The sequence below is a fragment of the Nerophis lumbriciformis genome, linkage group LG22 (genome assembly GCF_033978685.3).
Source record: "Nerophis lumbriciformis linkage group LG22, RoL_Nlum_v2.1, whole genome shotgun sequence".
Lineage (NCBI taxonomy): Eukaryota > Metazoa > Chordata > Actinopteri > Syngnathiformes > Syngnathidae > Nerophis > Nerophis lumbriciformis.
In genome coordinates this window covers 23,554,309-23,576,424 of record NC_084569.2, presented here as the reverse complement: position 1 = coordinate 23,576,424, position 22,116 = coordinate 23,554,309, and the positions used below count along the sequence as shown (strand labels likewise).

Below are 22,116 nucleotides of genomic sequence, written 5' to 3'. Positions count from 1 at the left end.
GTCACCAGGAAAGATACAAATACCTTTTCTATCTCTGTCCCTAGATTTGTCCCTGTTGATAAAGTTGTTTTTAACTGTTGAAAAAAAGGAAAAGCACTAGAACAGCTGGGTGCAATTTGTCTCCGCTGAGGGCCGCCCACTGAAAAATGAAAGGATGCGGAGGCCATTTGAATATTTTTCAGTCACATCATTGGCCAATAAACCGGAATCCACTGTTAGATGCGGAATATCACAAAATTTACATAAATATAAGTCACACGAGGAGAAGGAACATTTATTAGGGAAATTATGTAGCGCTCATTTATCCTCGACACACTCAGTCCCCCTAAACTAAACAATATCGAGACAGCCACTTGAAGCAGCGACTAAACTATGAAGCTAAAGCTAGCAAGAACAATCCATACACCCACAAGACATCTCATCTGTTTGTGTTGTTGTGAACGACATCATAGATGTAACATCAATGTACAAACAATCATACACACACACAACACATATCATCTGTTGTGTTGTTGTGAACGACATCATCCATGTAACATCAATGTACAAACAATCATACACACAACTAGGGCTGCAACTAACAACTAATTTGATAATCGATTAATCTGTCGATTATTACTTCGATTAATCGATTGATAATCGGATAAAAGAGACAAACTACATTTCTATCCTTTCCAGTATTTTATTGGGGAAAAAACAGCATACTGGCACCATACTTATTTTGATTATTGTTTCTCAGCTGTTTGTAAATGTTGCAGTTTATAAATAAATGTTTATGAAAAAATAATAATAATAAATTGCCTCTGCGCATGCGCATAGCATAGATCCAACGAATCGATGACTAAATTAATCGCAAACTATTTTTTATAATCGATTTAATCGATTAGTTGTTGCAGCCCTACACACAACACATCGTCTGTGTTGTTGTGAACAACATCATGGATATAACATCAATGTACAAACAATCATACACATACAACACATCTCATCCGTTTGTGTTGTTGTGAATGACATCATCCATTTAACATCAATGTACAAACAATCATACACACACACAACATCTCATCTGTTGTGTTGTTGTGAATTAAACATTTTATTAAATTTTACTTGACAGAAAAAGCACACACTCTATGGTGGTAAAATAAGTGTAAAAGGTAAAAAACTGTTTTTTAACTGAATGCAAAAACTTACATTTATTGTTTATATTGCTATTGCTATTTTAATTTGTTTTTATGGCTATAAATAGTATTTAACTTGTGTTTTTTTCTTTATTTAAAGTTTAATTTTGGTGGTAGAATAAATGATCACGTTTTCAAATTAATGAATAATCGTGTAATTAATTATGATTACAATATCAATCAAAATAATCGTAAAAAATATTTTTGCCATAATTGTCCGGCCCTAATATGTTGTAACCCTTAGGGCTTCCCTCAATTTTTTTGCATGTTTAAGGTACTGGGGACCTCTTTCGGTCATTAAAGTGTTAAAAATAATTATTTTTACTTCCAATACTTAAATATCTAAAGACAGTTATATCAGTTAACAGAAATTTGATAATGTCTCATGTTTTATGCCCTTTTGGTCGAAACCCCCTTTATTAATAATAAGAACACCACAAAATATGCCATATTTTTACTCAAAAGTTTAAAGTGGAATGAAGTAAATAGAGCCTTAAATAGGTAAATAATTAATAGCAGCACTGATTTTGATTCATTACTATTTAGAGTAATAACAGTTTAAAAAATGAGACTAAAGGTCTCAGGGATCCAAAAGGCCCTTACTCATAAAATTGGTAAAACTATGGCATATTTCAATATATATTATTTTTACTTTCAACGCTTAAATCTGTAGATCAACTTCAGATCTGTTCGTCAATTATAAGTTTGTATTATTTGTGGAAGAAAATAAACAGCCTTTATGGCAGCTTTGTGTTTTTACTGTCAATATTGCAACATTTTCTCATTACAGTTCCCTTGTTTGCTCTTTTACTCCACTTTTGAGGTTGATTTTTTGGTGTTAGTATTATTCAAATGTGCTGCGGGCCATTAAAAAAATCAGTTGCGGGCCACCCCTGCACTAGAATATATTCAGTCCTATGTCAATAAAAAAAAAAAAAACACCACACAGTAAGCCCTTGTTTATCGCCTGACTGTAATAAACCAATTTCCGTCATGTCGGAAATTTTTTTATAATAAATCAAATATTTTCTAAGCCACAGTAAAAAAATTACTGTTTAGAACTTTCTAAATACATTTAACATTATGAGATCCTTCTGGATAAGATATAACAGTCAACTTTACACTCATTTAATATACCGATATACAGGTAAAAGCCAGTAAATTAGAATATTTTGAAAAACTTGATTTATTTCAGTAATTGCATTCAAAAGGTGTAACTTGTACATTATATTTATTCATTGCACACAGACTGATGCATTCAAATGTTTATTTCATTTAATTTTGATGATTTGAAGTGGCAACAAATGAAATCCAAAATTCCGTGTGTCACAAAATTAGAATATTACTTAAGGCTAATACAAAAAAGGGATTTTTAGAAATGTTGGCCAACTGAAAAGTATGAAAATGAAAAATATGAGCATGTACAATACTCAATACTTGGTTGGAGCTCCTTTTGCCTCAATTACTGCGTTAATGCGGCGTGGCATGGAGTCGATGAGTTTCTGGCACTGCTCAGGTGTTATGAGAGCCCAGGTTGCTCTGATAGTGGCCTTCAACTCTTCTGCGTTTTTGGGTCTGGCATTCTGCATCTTCCTTTTCACAATACCCCACAGATTTTCTATGGGGCTAAGGTCAGGGGAGTTGGCGGGCCAATTTAGAACAGAAATACCATGGTCCGTAAACCAGGCACGGGTAGATTTTGCGCTGTGTGCAGGCGCCAAGTCCTGTTGGAACTTGAAATCTCCATCTCCATAGAGCAGGTCAGCAGCAGGAAGCATGAAGTGCTCTAAAACTTGCTGGTAGACGGCTGCGTTGACCCTGGATCTCAGGAAACAGAGTGGACCGACACCAGCAGATGACATGGCACCCCAAACCATCAACCAACCATGCAAATTTTGCATTTCCTTTGGAAATCGAGGTCCCAGAGTCTGGAGGAAGACAGGAGAGGCACAGGATCCACGTTGCCTGAAGTCTAGTGTAAAGTTTCCACCATCAGTGATGGTTTGGGGTGCCATGTCATCTGCTGGTGTCGGTCCACTCTGTTTCCTGAGATCCAGGGTCAACGCAGCCGTCTACCAGCAAGTTTTAGAGCACTTCATGCTTCCTGCTGCTGACCTGCTCTATGGAGATGGAGATTTCAAGTTCCAACAGGACTTGGCGCCTGCACACAGCGCAAAATCTACCCGTGCCTGGTTTACGGACCATGGTATTTCTGTTCTAAATTGGCCCGCCAACTCCCCTGACCTTAGCCCCATAGAAAATCTGTGGGGTATTGTGAAAAGGAAGATGCAGAATGCCAGACCCAAAAACGCAGAAGAGTTGAAGGCCACTATCAGAGCAACCTGGGCTCTCATAACACCTGAGCAGTGCCAGAAACTCATCGACACCATGCCACGCCGCATTAACGCAGTAATTGAGGCAAAAGGAGCTCCAACCAAGTATTGAGTATTGTACATGCTCATATTTTTCATTTTCATACTTTTCAGTTGGCCAACATTTCTAAAAATCCCTTTTTTGTATTAGCCTTAAGTAATATTCTAATTTTGTGACACACGGAATTTTGGATTTTCATTTGTTGCCCCTTTAAATCATCAAAATTAAATGAAATAAACATTTGAATGCATCAGTCTGTGTGCAATGAATAAATATAATGTACAAGTTACACCTTTTGAATGCAATTACTGAAATAAATCAAGTTTTTCAAAATATTTAATTTACTGGCTTTTACCTGTAGTAATTCTGCTTGAAGCTGAGCCAATCAGTGGCTACGATACTGAACAACACAGTGGCCAATACTGCAGTATTGATAGTTGCAGTTCATTTTGCCATTTTTATGCCTGAAAATGCATATTGGAGGGAAAACATTTTGTAATTTTTTTTTTTTGGCGCCCAAAAAAATTTGCGATAAAAGCTGCAAACTTCAAAGCACAATGTGACAAGGGAAAACTGTACTAAGTTTTGAAATGTATGTACGGTACGGGCCAAAAGTTTGGACACACCTTCTCCTCATTCAATGAGTTTTCTTTATTTTCATGACTATTGTAGATTGTCACTGAAGGCATCAAAACTATGAATGAACACATGCGGATTATGTACTTAACAAAAAAAGGTGGAAATAAGTGAAAACCTGTTTTATATTCTAGTTTCTTCAAAATAACCACCCTTTGCTGTACGCCGCCTTCCGCCCGATTGCAGCTGAGATAGGCTCCAGCACCCCCGCGACACCGAAAGGGACAAGCGGTAGAAAATGGATGGATGGATGCTCTGATTACCGCTTTGCACACTCTTGGCATTCTCTCGAAGAGCTTCAAGCACACCTGTGAAGTAAAAACCATTTCAGGTGACTACCTCTCGAAGCTCATCAAGAGAATGCCAAGTGTTCGCAAAGCAGTAATCAGAGCAAAGGGTGGCTATTTTGAAGAAACTGGAATATAAAACATGTTTTCAGTTATTTCACCTTTTTTTGTTAAGTACATAACTCCACATTCATAGTTTTGATGCCTTCAGTGACAATCTACAAGGTAAATAGTCATGAAAATAAAGAAAACCCATTGAATGAGAAGGTGTGTCCAAACTTTCGGCCTGTACTGTATACATCAAAGTTGAAATATAATTAATACAGGTTATAAATTTCTGATTATTATTCATATGGAACAAGCCTATACCTTTTTTTAATAAACAAACCAAATAGCTTTATTTAATATGATGTTATTTCATCCATTTTATTTGTCAAAATGTATTTCACAATTATTCTCCATTAAATGGGTTTTGTGCTAATATTTTTCTGTCGTTTTTCGTACGATTGGTCTTCAATTAAACTTTTGGAACGGTTTGATAACAAAAACAGAGGTGCATCTGTGTTGTAAACCACTGGCGTGCACACTAATGTACTGTAAAAACTTTTTGAAATCCTTTTTCAGTCTTAGTCTGATTTGACCTACTCAGGTCAAATAACTTTTGCTAAATATAAAGAAAAAAATGTAATGCACTTTTTCACTTTGTGTAATGATACGAACTATAGTATATTGCAGTGGTGCCCAAAGTGCGGCCCGCAGCTCTTTTTTAACAGCCCATGGCACATTTTAAAAATACTACAAAAAAAACAAATAAGTGAAATAAAAGAGCAAACGGGTGAAATGGAACAAGAAAGTGTTGCAATATTGACACTAAAAACACAAAACTGCAACATAAGCAGTTTTATACTTTAAAACTGTCAATGTTGAAAAAATTTGTAACAACTTATAATCGACTGATGGATCTGAAGTGAATCCAAAAATGTAAGCATTGAAAGTAATAATAATGTACATCATCATGACTTATTTTTAACATTTTTATGTGTGGGGGGCCTTTTGGATTCCTGAAGGTCTCCATCCATCCATCCATCTTCTTCCGCTTATCCGAGGTCGGGTCGCGGGGACAGCAGCCTAAGCAGGGAAGCCCAGACTTCCCTCTCCCCAGCCACTTCGTCCAGCTCCTCCCGGGGGATCCCGAGGCGTTCCCAGGCCAGCCGGGAGACATAGTCTTCCCAACGTGTCCTGGGTCTTCCCCGTGGCCTCCTACCGGTCGGACGTGCCCTAAACACCTCCCGAGGGAGGCGATCGGGTGGCATCCTGACCAGATGCCCGAACCACCTCATCTGGCTCCTCTCGATGTGGAGGAGCAGCGGCTTTACTTTGAGCTCCCCCCGGATGACAGAGCTTCTCACCCTATCTCTAAGGGAGAGCCCTGCCACCCGGCGGAGGAAACTCATTTCGGCCGCTTGTACCCGTGATCTTGTCCTTTCGGTCATAACCCAAAGCTCATGACCATAGGTGAGGATGAGAACGTAGATCGACCGGTAAATTGAGAGCTTTGCCTTTCGGTACAGCTCCTTCTTCACCACAACGGATCGATACAGTGTCCGCATTACTGAAGATGCCGCACCGATTTGCCTGTCGATCTCACGATCCACTCTTCCCTCACTACTGAACAAGACTCCGAGGTACTTGAACTCCTCCACTTGGGGCAGGGTCTCCTCCCCAACCCAAAGATGGCATTCCACCCTTTTCCGGGCGAGAACCATGGACTCGGACTTGGAGGTGCTGATTCTCATCCCAGTCGCTTCACACTCGGCTGCGAACCGATCCAGCAAGAGCTGAAGATCCTGGCCAGATGAAGCCATCAGGACCACATCTGCAAAAAGCAGAGACCTAATCCTGCAGCCACCAAACCGGATGCCCTCAACGCCTTGACTGCGCCTAGAAATTCTGTCCATAAAAGTTATGAACAGAATCGGTGACAAAGGGCAGCCTTGGCGGAGTCCAACCCTCACTGGAAACGTGTCCGACTTACTGCCGGCAATGCGGACCAAGCTCTGACACTGATCATACAGGGAGCGGACCGCCAAAATCAGACAGTCCGATACCCCATACTCTCTGAGCACTCCCCACAGGATTTCCCGAGGGACACGGTCGAATGCCTTCTCCAAGTCCACAAAGCACATGTAGACTGGTTGGGCAAACTCCCATGCACCCTCAAGGACCCTGCCGAGAGTATAGAGCTGGTCCACAGTTCCACAACCAGGACGAAAACCACACTGTTCCTCCTGAATCCGAGGTTCAACTATCCGGCGTAGCCTCCTCTCCAGTACACCTGAATAGACCTTACCGGGAAGGCTGAGGAGTGTGATCCCACGATAGTTTGAACACACCCTCTGGTCCCCCTTCTTAAAGAGAGGAACCACCACCCCAGTCTGCCAATCCAGAGGTACCGCCCCCGATGTCCACGCGATGCTGCAGAGTCTTGTCAACCAAGACAGCCCCACAGCATCCAGAGCCTTAAGGAACTCCGGGCGGGTCTCTTCCACCCCCGGGGACTTGCCACCGAGGAGCTTTTTAAATACCTCAGCAACCTCAGCCCCAGAAATAGAAGAGCCCACCACAGATTCCCCAGGCACTGCTTCCTCATAGGAAGACGTGTTGGTGGGATTGAGGAGGTCTTCGAAGTATTCCCTCCACCGATCCACAACATCCGGAATCGAGGTCAGCAGAACACCATCCTCACCATACACGGTGTTGATAGTGCACTGCTTCCCCTTCCTGAGGCGGCGGATGGTGGTCCAGAATCGCTTCAAAGCCGTCCGGAAGTCGTTTTCCATGGCTTCCCCGAACGACTCCCATGTCCAAGTTTTTGCCTCTGCAACCGCTGAAACCGCACACCGCTTGGCCTGTCGGTACCTGTCCACTGCCTCAGGAGTCCTATGAGCCAAAAGAACCCGATAGGACTCCTTCTTCAGCTTGACGGCATCCCTCACCGCCGGTGTCCACCAACGGGTTCTAGGATTACCGCCACGACAGGCACCAACTACCTTGCGGCCACAGCTCCAATCAGCTGCCTCGACAATAGAGGCGCGGAACATGGTCCACTCGGACTCAATGTCCAGCACCTCCCTCGTGACATGTTCAAAGTTCTTCCGGAGGAGGGAATTGAAACTCTCTCTGACAGGAGACTGCCAGACGTTCCCAGGAAAAACCCTCACAATGCGTTTGGGCCTGCCAGGTCTGTCCGGCATCCTCCCCCACCATCGCAACCAACTCACCACCAGGTGGTGATCGGTTGAAAGCTCCGCCCCTCTCTTCACCCGAGTGTCCAAAACATGAGGCCGCAAATCCGATGACACAACTACAAAGTCGATCATGGAACTGCGGCCTAGGGTGTCCTGGTGCCAAGTGCACATATGGACACCCTTATGTTCGAACATGGTGTTCATTATGGACAATCTGTGACGGGCACAAAAGTCCAATAACAGAACACCACTCGGGTTCAGATCCGGGCGGCCATTCTTCCCAATCACGCCTCTCCAGGTTTCACTGTCGCTGCCAACATGAGCATTGAAGTCCCCCAGTAGAACAAGGGAATCACCCGGGGGAGCACTCTCAAGTACTCCCTCGAGCGAATCCAAAAAAAGGTGGGTACTCTGAGCTGCGGTTTGGCGCGTAAGCGCAAACCACAGTCAGGACCCGTCCCCCCACCCGAAGGCGGAGGGAAGCTACCCTCTCGTCCACCGGGTTGAACTCCAACGTGCAGGCTCTGAGCCGGGGGGAAACAAGAATTGCCACCCCAACCCGTCGCCTCTCATTGCCGGCAACGCCAGAGTGGAAGAGAGTCCAGTTTCAGAGCCCTTGCTGTGCGTTGAAGTGAGTCCGACTATATCTAGCCGGAACTTCTCGACCTCGCGCACTAGCTCAGGCTCCTTCCCCCCCAGCGAGGCGACGTTCCACGTCCCAAGAGCTAGCTTCTGCCGCCGAGGATCGGACCGCCAAGTGCCCTGCCGTCGGTTTCCCCCCAGCTCACACTGCACCCGACCTCTATGGCCCCTGCTATGGGTGGTGAGCCCATTGGAGGGGGGACCCACGTTGCCTCTTCGGGCTGTGCCCGGCCGGGCCCCATGGGGACAGGCCCGGCCACCAGGCGCTCGCCATCGTGCCCCACCTCCGGGCCTGGCTCCAGAAGGGGGCCCCGGTGACCCGCGTCCGGGCGAGGGATATCTGGGTCCTTTATTTTTATTCGTCATGGAGGTCTTCGAGCTGAAGGTCTGATTTTTTTAACTGTTATTGTTGAAAAAAAAAAATAATGAATCGAAATCAATGTTGTGATTTATTTACCTATTTGAAACTCCAATGACTTAACATCAAATATTCCATTCTGAAGAATGTATTGGGGAAAATATTTTGTATTTTTCCATAAAAAACAAGGATTTTTAGCCAATTTTACAGCAAAACACCTCAGTCATACAACTTAGTACTTATTGCATGCCAACCGTTAGCATGCTATATTGTTTTAGCTTCCCAGTCATTCGACTTATGCTGAATTCCACTTTACCTACGTGGAAGCTGGAAGTCGGAGCTGGGAATGACGTCACAGCAGTGTTGTGAGCGTTTCAGTTACGAGGTCGGAAATCAAATCTAATCAAATCATTTATAAAGCACATTTAAAATTTACCACAGGGGTAGCCAAAGTGCTGTACAATGGGCAGGTTAAAAGATAATACGAGAACCGAGCAAACGCAACAACACAAACAGAGCGCGAAAAAAAAAAAAATAAATAAATAAATAGAACATAAAAACAGGTTCACAGCAGGTGTATTATGGGGCGCCACAGCAGGATGGATATCACTCAGTGTTAAAAGCCATGGAATAAAAATATGTTCTAAGAGAGATTTAAAAACAAGAAGAGAGGAGGCCTGTCTAACACTCAGAGTAGGTCGTTCCAGAGCTTGGGAGCAGCAGCGGCGAAAGCTCTATCACCTCTAAGCTTCAGCCTTGTGTCAGGGACCATCAGTAGCAGCTGATCGGCTGATCTTAGGGATCGGGTGGGGCAGTAAGGCTGAAGGAGGTCGAAGAGATATGTTGGACCGAGGTTGTTTAGACATTTAAAAACAAAGAGAAGGAGTTTAAAATTGATTCGGTAACGCACAGGGAGCCAGTGAAGGGACGCTAATATAGGGGTGATGTGCTCACATCTGCAGGTCTGTGTTAGCAGACGAGCAGCAGAGTTCTGCACGAGCTGCAGGCGGGCGAGGGAGGCCTGGCTAATACCTACATACAGGGCATTGCAGTAGTCCGGACGAGTCGAGATAAAAGGCGTGGATTAATTTCTCAAGATCATGTCTTGATAGAAGCGGTTTCACTTTCGCTATTTGGCGTAATTAATTGATAAAAGCTTTTTTGTACAACACTGTTGATTTATTTTTCGAATTTAAAATCTGAGTCGAACTTTACCCCCAGGTTTGTGACAGTCGCTGAGATATGGGGTCAGAGTGCCGGGGTCAACGTTGGAGGAGGGAGAGCGACTTGGGCCGAACAACATAACTTCTGTTTTGTCTTCATTTAGGCTCAGGAAGTTAGCTGAAAGCCTGGCTTTGATGTTGTGCAGGCAGTCAATGAGACGTTGAACCGTGTTATTTTGTGCCATGGGAAAATAGATCTGGCAATCATCGGCATAAAAATGAAATGCAATACCGTACTTCCTAAAAACAGAACCATGGGGGAGAAGGTAAAGCGCAAATAAAATTGGGGCAAGGATTGAGCCCTGGAGGACCCCATGTGGTAAAGGAGCTGTGGAAGACATACAACTGTCTATTTTTACACAAAAACTCCTGTCGGTTAGGTACGACCGGAACCAGTTGAGGGCGGCGCCCTTAATGCCCACACGGTGATTAAGGTGGCGTGGTCGACGGTGTCGAACGCAGCAGACAGATCTCAAAGCACCAGGACAGCATATTTACCAGAATCAGTTGACAGGAGGATGTCGTTAAAAACTTTTAGAAGCGCTGACTCTGTGCTGTGGAGGGCTTTAAAACCGGACTGGAACAGCTCAGTGATACTATTATCCTCTAAGAAGGCAACAACTGACTGTAGACAACCTTCTCTAATATTTGTGAAATGTATGGAAGATTAGAGATAGGTCTAAGGTTAGAGAGGAGAGAGGGGTCGAGGCTTGGTTTTTTAAGTGGAACTATTCCAGAAGAGAGGCTACTATTGATAATGTTAAGGACACTTGATCCAATAGTAGCAAGTACCTCCTTAAACAGGCGAGGTGGGAGGGCATCTGCAGGAGAACCAGAGGGCTTCATATGACTAACTGTGTCATTTAAAAAAGAAAAGGACACCGGCTCAAACTGATAGAAAACAGAAGAGAAATACAGAGGAATAGAAGGGTCATATGAAGGGTGAGATAAACTGGCTCTAGTTGACACAATTTTGTCAGTGAAAAAATGAGAGACAATTTTCACAGAATTCAAAAGAAGCATCAAAACCAACAGATTTGTGAGCATCAATGACAATGTTAAAAGTTTTGAACAGAACTCTGGTGTTGTCACAGTTAGAAGATATAATCTGAGATAGATATATATTCATCTCTGCTTTTACAGTCATCTGAAAGGAAAGCTGGCTTTCTTTAAAAATGGCAAAGGACACATGCAGCCTGTCTTTTTTCCATTTTCTCTCTGCTCTCCTACACTCACGCCTGGCAGCACGAGTGACGTCATTCAACGAGGGCTGAGGCGTGGCTTTAGAGCGGCGGCACTTAAAAGGAGCGATCGTGTCCAGTGTTTGTAAACAAATAGAGTTGAACCCAGAAACCAACTCTTCAGTATTTAGACATACAGAGGCTGCAGAGTTATCATCACAAAGAGTCGAAAAAATTGAGAACAGAGCAGGAGACGAAGAATTAAACATGCGAGAGCGCACAATTTAACCGGACACTGAGTGGGAATATCAAACAGGATCGGCATATGATCAGAGAACACAGCGTCGCAAATGTCCAAATTAAACACACACAAACCATACGAGGGCACTAAATCGAGAGTATGACCGCGTTCATGTGTGGAACCAGACACAGACTGTACAAAGTTAAATGAGTCAATTACATTCAGGAAGCTCCTGAAAAGCGACTCGTCTGGACAGCAGGTGTGAATATTAAAATCACCAACAATAAGGACATGATCATATTTGGGCAGGATTTCAGCCAGAAATTCAGAAAAGTCACTTATAAAGTCTTTATGGTACTTGGGTGGTCGATAGACGACGGCACACAGGACGACATCAGAAAGACCCAGTTCAAACATGCATAGTTCGAAGCTTGAAAAGGAGGATTGCAGGCGGATCTGACGGCATTTAAAGTCATTTTTTAAAACGACTGCTAATCCCCCTCCTTTTTGACCGGACGACCACGGAAAATTAAAGTAAGAACACTCTGGAGGCAGAAGTTCATTAAGAGGAGCGGACTCACCGGCTCTCAGCCATGTCTCTGTCACACAGAGGAAGTCAAGTCCGCGGGAAGTAAAGAAATGCTTCAGGATAAACGTTTTGTTTGTCAAAGATCTTGCGTTCACAAGACCGAACCTGGCGGGGGCCAGCACGTACAAGGCCGCAGCTAATCCGGGTGGGACCCGACACAGAGCCCGCAGGCGGCGGGAATCCACCCCGCGCTTCCGGGGGTGGGGACAGCAGGAGCGACGGCGGCAAGCCTCTTCCTCCAAACCAGTGGTTCTTAACCTGGGTTCGATCGAACCCTAGGGGTTCGGTGAGTCGGCCTCAGGAGTTCGGCGGAGGTCAAGACACACCCGACTCATCGTGTAAATAAAAAACTTCTCCCTATCGGCGTACTATGGATACCCCCAAACAATATTCCCTCTAATTTTCCATCTGATTTACAGGTGTGTAATTTGTTGTGAGTTCATGTACTGTGTTGGTTTTGTTCTTTGAACAAGGTGATGTTCATGCACGGTTCATTTTGTGCACCACTAAAAAAACATATAACTTTGTTTTGAATTTGAAAAAAAAAAACATTATTATTTTTCACGAAAGAAGGGTTCGGTGAATGCGCATATGAAACTGGTGGGGTTCGGTACCTCCAACAAGGTTAAGAACCACTGCTCCAAACCAACGATAGGAACAAGCCAGGAACCGATGGGATCCAGCGAGCGTGGGTGCAGGAAAAGACCGGATACCGCGCCAATCCTCCTTCGGGAAGCCACGGGAAGCCGGGTCAGGAGTGCCCTAACTTTCACCAGCTGGCCGCCACGTTTGCCGCGGCGCCGGTGACGCTTCCGCCGGGGGAGAGGAGCCAGGAGGCGGGAAAGGAAGGCAGGAATCCGGCCAGGTGAGAAAGCTGATTGGGACGTCGAAAAATCAACGTCGAAGTTGATCATATCCGTGGGAGAGGGGCAAAGATCCAACAGCGTTTGGCGGTCATACACAAGCAATGAGCTGACAGAGACGAAAATAGACGCAAACAGCACAAAAACGAACAGGACTGACAGCGAGAGACGGCAGGCCAAAGCACATACTGGCGCCATCTTGGAAAATAGGCGTGCCTCACGGTCAAATCAAGATGGCCACGTCCACAAAAGCTAATATTGCGCTTGCCTTGTCTGAATATAAACAACTTAAGGGAAAAATGCACTCCTTCTGGAACCTTCAAACAGAGTGGATAAGGAGGAAACACAGATGCTATTGCTAGCAATGTAGAACATATAAAGCAATTTTTTTTAATAGTTTACACTACAGTGTATATGGCTGATTTGGTGTGACAAAAATGAATCACTCCTCTCTGAGCTGCCATCTTAACGTGGTAGAGGAGTTTGCGTGTCCCAATGATCCTAGGAGCTATGTTGTCCGGGGGCTTTATGCCCCCTGGTAGGGTCTCCCAAGGCAAACTGGTCCTAGGTGAGGGATCAGACAAAGAGCAGCTCGAAGATCTCTATGAGGAACACTGACAAGGAACCCAGATTTCCCTCGCCCGGACGCGGGTCACCGGGGCCCCCTCTGGAGCCAGGCCCGGAGGTGGGGCACGATGGCGAGCGCCTGGTGGCCGGGCCTGCCCCCATGGGGCCCGGCCGGGCACAGCCCGAAGAGGCAACGTGGGTCCCCCCTCCAATGGGCTCACCACCCATAGCAGGGGTCATAGAGGTCGGGTGCGATGTGAGCTGGGCGGCAGCCGAAGGCAGGGCACTTGGCGGTCCGATCCTCGGCTACAGAAGCTAGCTCTTGGGACGTGGAACGTCGCCTCGCTGGGGGGGAAGGAGCCTGAGCTAGTGCGCGAGGTGGAGAAGTTCCGGCTAGATATAGTCGGACTCACTTCGACGCACAGCAAGGGCTCTGGAACCAGTTCTCTCGAGAGGGGCTGGACTCTCTTCCACTCTGGCGTTGCCGGCAGTGAGAGGCGACGGGCTGGGGTGGCAATTCTTGTTTCCCCCCGGCTCAGAGCCTGCACATTGGAGTTCAACCCGGTGGACGAGAGGGTAGCTTCCCCCCGCCTTCGGGTGGGGGGACGGGTCCTGACTGTGGTTTGCGCTTATGCGCCAAACCACAGCTCAGAGTACCCACCCTTTTTGGATTCACTCGAGGGAGTACTTGAGAGTGCGCCCCCGGGTGATTCCCTCGTTCTACTGGGAGACTTCAATGCTCATGTTGGCAGCGACAGTGAAACCTGGAGAGGCGTGATTGGGAAGAATGGCCGCCCGGATCTGAATCCGAGTGGTGTTTTGTTATTGGACTTTTGTGCTCGTCACAGATTGTCAATAACAAACACCATGTTCAAACATAAGGGTGTCCATATGTGCACTTGGCACCAGGACACCCTAGGCCGCAGTTCCATGATCGACTTTGTAGTTGTGTCATCGGATTTGCGGCCTCATGTTTTGGACACTCGGGTGAAGAGAGGGGCGGAGCTTTCTACCGATCACCACCTGGTGGTGAGTTGGCTGCGATGGTGGGGGAGGATGCCGGACAGACCTGGCAGGCCCAAACGCATTGTGAGGGTTTGCTGGGAACGTCTGGCAGAGTCTCCTGTCAGAGAGAGTTTCAATTCCCACCTCCGGAAAAACTTTGAACATGTCACGAGGGAGGTGCTGGACATTGAGTCCGAATGGACCATGTTCCGCGCCTCTATTGTCGAGGCGGCTGATTGGAGCTGTGGCCGCAAGGTAGTTGGTGCTTGTCGTGGCGGTAATCCTAAAACCCGTTGGTGGACACCAGCGGTGAGGGATGCCGTCAAGCTGAAGAAGGAGTCCTATCGGGTTCTTTTGGCTCATAGGACTCCTGAGGCAGCGGACAAGTACCGACAGGCCAAGCGGTGTGCGGCTTCAGCGGTCGCAGAGGCAAAAACTCGGACATGGGAGGAGTTCGGTGAGGCCATGGAAAACGACTTCCGGACGGCTTCGAAGCAATTCTGGTCCACCATCCGCCGCCTCAGGAAGGGGAAGTAGTGCACTATCAACACCGTGTATGGTGAGGAGGGTGTTCTGCTGACCTCGACTGCGGATGTTGTGGATCGGTGGAGGGAATACTTCGAAGACCTCCTCAATCCCACCAACACGTCTTCCTATGAGGAAGCAGTGCCTGGGGAGTCTGTGGTGGGCTCTCCTATTTCTGGGGCTGAGGTTGCTGAGGTAGTTAAAAAGCTCCTCGGTGGCAAGGCCCCGGGGGTGGATGAGATCCGCCCGGAGTTCCTTAAGGCTCTGGATGCTGTGGGGCTGTGTTGGTTGACAAGACTCTGCAGCATCGCGTGGACATCGGGGGCGGTACCTCTGGATTGGCAGACCGGGGTGGTGGTTCCTCTCTTTAAGAAGGGGAACCGGAGGGTGTGTTCTAACTATCGTGGGATCACACTCCTCAGCCTTCCCGGTAAGGTCTATTCAGGTGTACTGGAGAGGAGGCTACGCCGGATAGTCGAACCTCGGATTCAGGAGGAACAGTGTGGTTTTCGTCCTGGTCGTGGAACTGTGGACCAGCTCTATACTCTTGGCAGGGTCCTTGAGGGTGCATGGGAGTTTGCCCAACCAGTCTACATGTGTTTTGTGGACTTGGAGAAGGCATTCGACCGTGTCCCTCGGGAAGTCCTGTGGGGAGTGCTCAGAGAGTACGGGGTATCAGACTGTCTGATTGTGGCAGTCCGCTCCCTGTATGATCAGTGCCAGAGCTTGGTCCGCATTGCCGGTAGTAAGTCGGACACGTTTCCAGTGAGGGTTGGACTCCGCCAAGGCTGCCCTTTGTCACCGATTCTGTTCATAACTTTTATGGACAGAATTTCTAGGCGCAGTCAAGGCGTTGAGGGGATCTGGTTTGGTGGCTGCAGGATTAGGTCTCTGCTTTTTGCAGATGATTTGGTCCTGATGGCTTCATCTGGCCAGGATCTTCAGCTCTCACTGGATCGGTTCGCAGCTGAGTGTGAAGCGACTGGGATGAGAATCAGCACCTCCAAGTCCGAGTCCATGGTTCTCGCCCGGAAAAGGGTGGAGTGCCATCTTCGGGTTGGGGAGGAGATCTTGCCCCAAGTGGAGGAGTTCAAGTACCTCGGAGTCTTGTTCACGAGTGGGGGAAGAGTGGATCGTGAGATCGACAGGAAGATCGGTGCGGCGTCTTCAGTAATGCGGACGCTGTATCGATCCGTTGTGGTGAAGAAGGAGCTGAGCCGGAAGGCAAAGCTCTCAATTTACCGGTCGATCTACGTTCCCATCCTCACCTATGGTCATGAGCTTTGGGTTATGACCGAAAGGACAAGATCACGGGTACAAGCGGCCGAAATGAGTTTCCTCCGCCGGGTGGCGGGGCTCTCCCTTAGAGATAGGGTGAGAAGCTCTGCCATCCGGGAGGAGCTCAAAGTAAAGCCGCTGCTCCTCCACATCGAGAGGAGCCAGATGAGGTGGTTCGGGCATCTGGTCAGGATGCCACCCGAACGCCTCCCTAGGGAGGTGTTTAGGGCACGTCCCACCGGTAGGAGGCCGCGGGGAAGACCCAGGACACGTTGGGAAGACTATGTCTCCCGGCTGGCCTGGGAACGCCTCGGGGTCCCACAGGAAGAGCTGGACGAAGTGGCTGGGGAGAGGGAAGTCTGGGCTTCCCTGCTTAAGCTGCTGCCCCCGCGACCCGACCTCGGATAAGCGGAAGAAGATGGATGGATGGATGGAAAAATGAATCAAAAGTGATAAATATAATTATTTACATCAAGAGCAGCCATCTTTGAAACAAACTCTGGGGCGGTGAGAATGCTCCGACTTTCGGACTTCCCAATACAAATAGAATTGGTACTTGACGCATTCTAAGGCTATGTCTACACTAAGCCGGATAACCCCTTAAACTAATAATTATTTAGCCTAAGCCCCGTTTCAGCCACACTAAACTATCGTTTAAGGTCCCCCTCCTCGGACAAGTTTTTACACAGGTAAGTGCGCCGTGTATTTCTTGAATCTCCAGCTCTTAGCTTTGTATGGAGTCATTGACCGTTTACAAACTGAGTTCGGAGAAGAAGTGACACAAGAAAGACCGCGCCCCACACAGGAAGTGATGTCAGAAAGAACGCGCCACAGCCAGCTTTATAACAACCGGAGCTAACCACTAGAAAGATGGAGGCAAGTCATCCAGACATGCCGGTGTTTCTCATTCTTCTACATGTACAGACGCTTGTGTAAATCACACATGAATACCTTAAGAGAAATCGATTGCAGCTATTCTCAGACGGCAAGAGAACTTTCAAATGTCCAGGTAAGCTGTGATTCTACTTACCGAAAAACTTCATCCATTTGTCGAAGGAGAGTCAACGAGAATGCGGGCTCCCGTGAATGTGATAAAAAAGGTAGCGTGTGCTTTTACCTGACCGTCGAGGGAAGACTATGGAAAACGGCGAATGCATTTGGACTGGCAAAGCAGACTGTATTAGTTATTGTCTGCCATGTATTTCGCAGACTCAACGTCTAGGTCCAGAGTATATAAAGTCACCAAAAAACGAATGGACAATGAAGGGGAAGGTGAAGGTGAAGGCAAAAGAGTGAGGAGTGTCCTGACCAGATATCTAGATCCCTCGTTTGATTGATGTCAAATGTTCTTTATCACATTGTTTACGTGTCTAATAAAGATTTGATTAATTTATGATGGCTCAAGTGTGATTCACTACAATAGGTCCCCACAGCACACTGGATTCTAGTTAATTGAAATACCACAACACTGGATATTATTCAGATAAGTTAAATTTAAGAACTTGCACACAAAGCAACACTGAAGGGGACTATGACTTGCGCATTTTCCGCTCATGCGTATTAGGCCGCGTTGCGCCGGCTCACGGAGGGGGGAAGGGGGTCTTAAACGACCATTGTGTGTGTGTGGACAAGGATAAGGTTAGGTGTGATTTACCCTGGATAACCTTAGTGTAGAAGGGGCCTAACCTTGCCAACGTTAGCATTTCAGCATTCTCACTGTGTATTATAGTTTGTTCTAATCTAGAATGTTTTTATCTTTAGGTGTGGCGGGTCAATAAAAAACAAACAGCGGTGCGCGAATGGCCCCCGGCCCGAATTTTGGACACCCCACTAACAACTTTCATAACATGTGACACAAGCAACCGACTCACTCCAAACAAGCTAGGCTAAGCTATTGGATTTACACAGTATGAAAACCCATTTTTAAAGTAATTTTACCTTTGCAACCTCATTATAGTATTGGCTAAGTTTTATATTCATAAATGTAAGTTTCTCAATACCCGACCTGGTTTTTTTGCCTTAAAAAATAATTACAACTTTACTTTAAAACGCTTTCTACCTCGAACAACCAAAAAGCTGTGAAAACTATGATGCTGAGCTCCAAATTTTGATTATATACGGAACTTGTGTGAGCCTATGGCTTTACACTTTGTTACAAATGTATATTTTGCATTCTATTATAGTTACTTTATTGAGTTTACAACCCCCTGGCGCTGTTTTGTACTGTTTCTGTACTTGTTTTGTTTATTATTATTTCTTTGCTTGTATGTAAATGTTGCATATTATAAATAAAGGTTTATAAAAGTCAAAAAAAAAAAGCTAGGCTAAGCTAATCCCGCGGCGAACACCACACGAAAGTATGACGTAAAGTGCACAAAAAAGTCGAAAATTGTTGTTGACAACATTTTCTAGCAGTTGTTGGCAGTTCAAAGCTACCAACGTCCAAAGCGGTTCATTAAAAGCCAAAATGTACATTTAAAACTTATAAATACCTGAGTAAACGTTCCAATACGAGGTTGTTGATGTGTATGTTGTGGGTTTGACTCGCAAAAGCAGCTATCTTTGATACAGGAAGAAGCGACAGCTTTGAGAACTACTTTACTTACCGTCATGATAACAGGATCCGGGTAGGTTTCAAGAAATAAAAAAAAAAGACAAAAGGTACCGTTACTTCATGAAAAACAGACAAAAAGTACTATTACTTCATGAAAAAATAACACTTTTCTCGCTATCGCTGAAAGTTGTCCGCCAATACACTTGTAGCACTTTCTTGTACGTGTGGCGACATGAGATAAATCCGCGCCATTCACACTCCCGTCAGGCGGAGGGATAACAGAAAGTGCTAGGTCTCCGCTAAAGCCTGCTATTTTCCGCCTAAATGGTGTCTAAAAGGAGGCCGAGGAGTCGGCGAGTGGCGACACATATATCTGCTCCTCTGCACCACTTCCTGGGCGGCTCCAGATCTTCAACCAAAACACAGCAGCGGCGCGCCTGCTGCTTCTGTAGTAGAAGTGGGCGGGGCGATTCGACTGTCATTGATACTGATCGACGATTGATATCGGATCGATACTGGCGTGGGAGGATTGATATATTGAAGTTGTTTTTATGTTATTTTTGTCAGATAGGTTTGCATTTTTTTACTTACAATAGAATAATCGTATTAAATTGCTACCTCCGTTTCTGTTGGTTCAGGGGTGTCCAAATCTTTTCGTTATTATTTTTAGAGCAATGAGTTTAAAAAGAAATCCCACAAAAATTATTGGGGACCCGAAAAGGCCATACTCATAAAAATGTTAAAAATAATCATTTTATTTATTTATTTTTTTACTTTTAACAGTAGTCTCTCGTTTAACTTCAGATCTAACCGTCGATTATACGTTTTTATTATTTATTAGTTTTTAGTCTGTTTTAGGCCATTTTCCTCTAAGAAAACCTGTTTTTTATATGGCAAACACACAAAATATGAAATATTCCCCTAAAAAATACATCAAAGTGGAATATTTGATGTGAAGTAATTGTAGCCTTAAATAGGTAAATAATTCATAACATTGATTTTAAATCATCATAATTGTTTTAACTATTTAAATCTCCAGATCGGCTTCAGCTTTGTCGATATAGTTAATTTAAACCTTTCTTTTGTTTTAAGAAACCCCTGTTTTTATGGCAAAATATGTAACCCCCCCCAAATGTTCAAAGTGTAATATTTGAAGTGAAGTAATTGGAGCCTAAAATATGTCAATAATTCATAACATTGAGTTTGAGTCATTATTATTTTTAGAGCGATGAGTTTTGAAAAATCCCACTAAAATTCTTGGGGATCCAAAAAGGCCATACTCATAAAAATGTTAAAAATAGTAATTCATTTTATTTTATTTTATTTTTTACTTTCAACACTTGTCTTTAGTTTAACTTCAGATCTAACCGTCGAGTATACGTTTTTATTATTTATTTGTTTTAGACGGTTTTAGGCCATTTTCCTCGAAGAAAACTTGTTTTTTGATATGGCAAATACATAAACTATGCAAAATTTCCATAAAAAATACATCAAAGTGTAAAATTTGATGTGTAGTAATTGTAGTATTAAACAGGTCAATAATTCATAACAACATTGATTTGAAATCATTATTATTTTTTATATTATTTAAATCTCCAGATCGGCTTCGGCTTTGTCAATATAGTTAAGTTGAAAAAATGTTTTACCTTTTGTTTTTAAGAAAACCTTGTTTTTATGGCAAAAACACAAAATATGCAAGCGATATCTTCCCCCAAAAATGTTCGAAGTGTAATATTTGATGTGAAGTAATTGGAGCCTTAAATAGGTCAATAATTCATGACATTGATTTTGATTCATTATTATTTTTAGAGCAATGAGTTTAAAAAAAAATCCACACATTTTTTTAATTTATTTTTTTACTTTTAACACTAGTCTTTAGTTTAACTTCCGATCTAACCGTCGATTATACGTGTTTATTATTTATTTGTTTTTAGTCTGTTTTAGGCCCTTTTCGTCTAAGAAAACTTCTTTTTTTATACAGCAAACACACAAAATATGCATTATCCATCCATCCATCCATCTGCTTCCGCTTATCTGAGGTCGGGTCACGGGGCAGCAGCCTTAGCAGGGAAGTCTGGGCTTCCCTGCCACTTCCTCCAGCTCTTCCAGGGGGATCCCGAGGCGTTCCCAGGCCAGCCGGGAGACATAGTCTTCCCAACGTGTCCTGGGTCTTCCCCGTGGCCTCCTACCGGTCGGACGTGCCCTAAATACCTCCCTGGGGAGGCGTTCGGGTGGCATCCTGACCAGATGCCCGAACCACCTCATCTGGCTCCTCTCGATGTTGAGGAGGAGCGGCTTTACTTTGAGCTCCCCCCGGATAGCAGAACTTCTCACCCTATCTCTAAGGGAGAGCCTCACCACCCGGTGGAGGAAACTCATTTCGGCCGCTTGTACCCGTGATCTTGTCCTTTCGGTCATAACCCAAAGCTCATGACCATAGGTGAGGATGGGAACGTAGATCGACCGGTAAATTGAGAGCTTTGCCTTCCGACTCAGCTCCTTCTTCACCACAACGGATCAATACAGCGTCCGCATTACTGAAGACGCCGCACCGATCCGCCTGTCGATCTCACGATCCACTCTTCCCTCACTCGTGAACAAGACTCCGAGGTACTTGAACTCCTCCACTTGGGGCAAGATCTCCTCCCCAACCCGGAGATGGCACTCCACCCTCTTCCGGGCGAGAACCATGGACTCGGACATGGAGGTGCTGATTCTCATCCCAGTCGCTTCACACTCAGCTGCGAACCGATCCAGTGAGAGCTGAAGATCCTGGTCAGATGAAGCCATCAGGACCACATCATCTGCAAAAAGCAGAGACCTAATCCTGCAGCCACCAAACCGGATCCCCACAACGCCTTGACTGCACCTAGAAATTCTGTCCATAAAAGTTATGAACAGAATCGGTGACAAAGGGCAGCCTTGGCGGAGTCCAACCCTCACTGGAAACGTGTCCGACTCACTGCCGGCAATGCGGACCAAGCTCTGACACTGATCATACAGGGAGCGGACCGCCACAATCAGACAGTCCGAAACCCCATACTCCCCACAGGACTTCCAGAGGGACACGGTCGAATGCCTTCTCCAAGTCCACAAAGCACATGTAGACTGGTTGGGCAAACTCCCATGCACCCTCAAGGACCCTGCCGAGAGTATAGAGCTGGTCCACAGTTCCACGACCAGGACGAAAACCGCACTGTTCCTCCTGAATCCGAGGTTCGACTATCCGGCGTAGCCTCCTCTGTAGTACACCTGAATAGACCTTACCGGGAAGGCTGAGGAGTGTGATCCCACGATAGTTAGAACACACCCTCCGGTTCCCCTTTTTAAAGAGAGGAACCACCACCCTGGTCTACCAATCCAGAAGT

The 22,116-nt window shown here is 45.4% G+C and overlaps 1 protein-coding gene across 3 annotated transcripts in view; it reads right to left on the bottom strand.

The window, feature by feature from the left end:
* triobpb (TRIO and F-actin binding protein b) overlaps nucleotides 1-22,116 on the bottom strand; it is a 111,618-nt gene that overhangs the window by 79,139 nt on the left and 10,363 nt on the right. Inside the window, exon 1 of one of the 3 annotated variants that reach the window (XM_061973558.2) lies at nucleotides 18,801-19,185. The exons of 1 other annotated variant lie outside the window; for it this stretch is intronic. In XM_061973558.2, coding sequence (XP_061829542.1) covers nucleotides 18,801-18,806 — 6 coding nt within the window. In that variant the 5' untranslated portion in view covers nucleotides 18,807-19,185. Of the gene's footprint in view, nucleotides 1-18,686; nucleotides 19,186-22,116 lie in introns of those variants that run through there. One more of the 3 variants, XM_061973557.1, reaches the window with a different exon arrangement.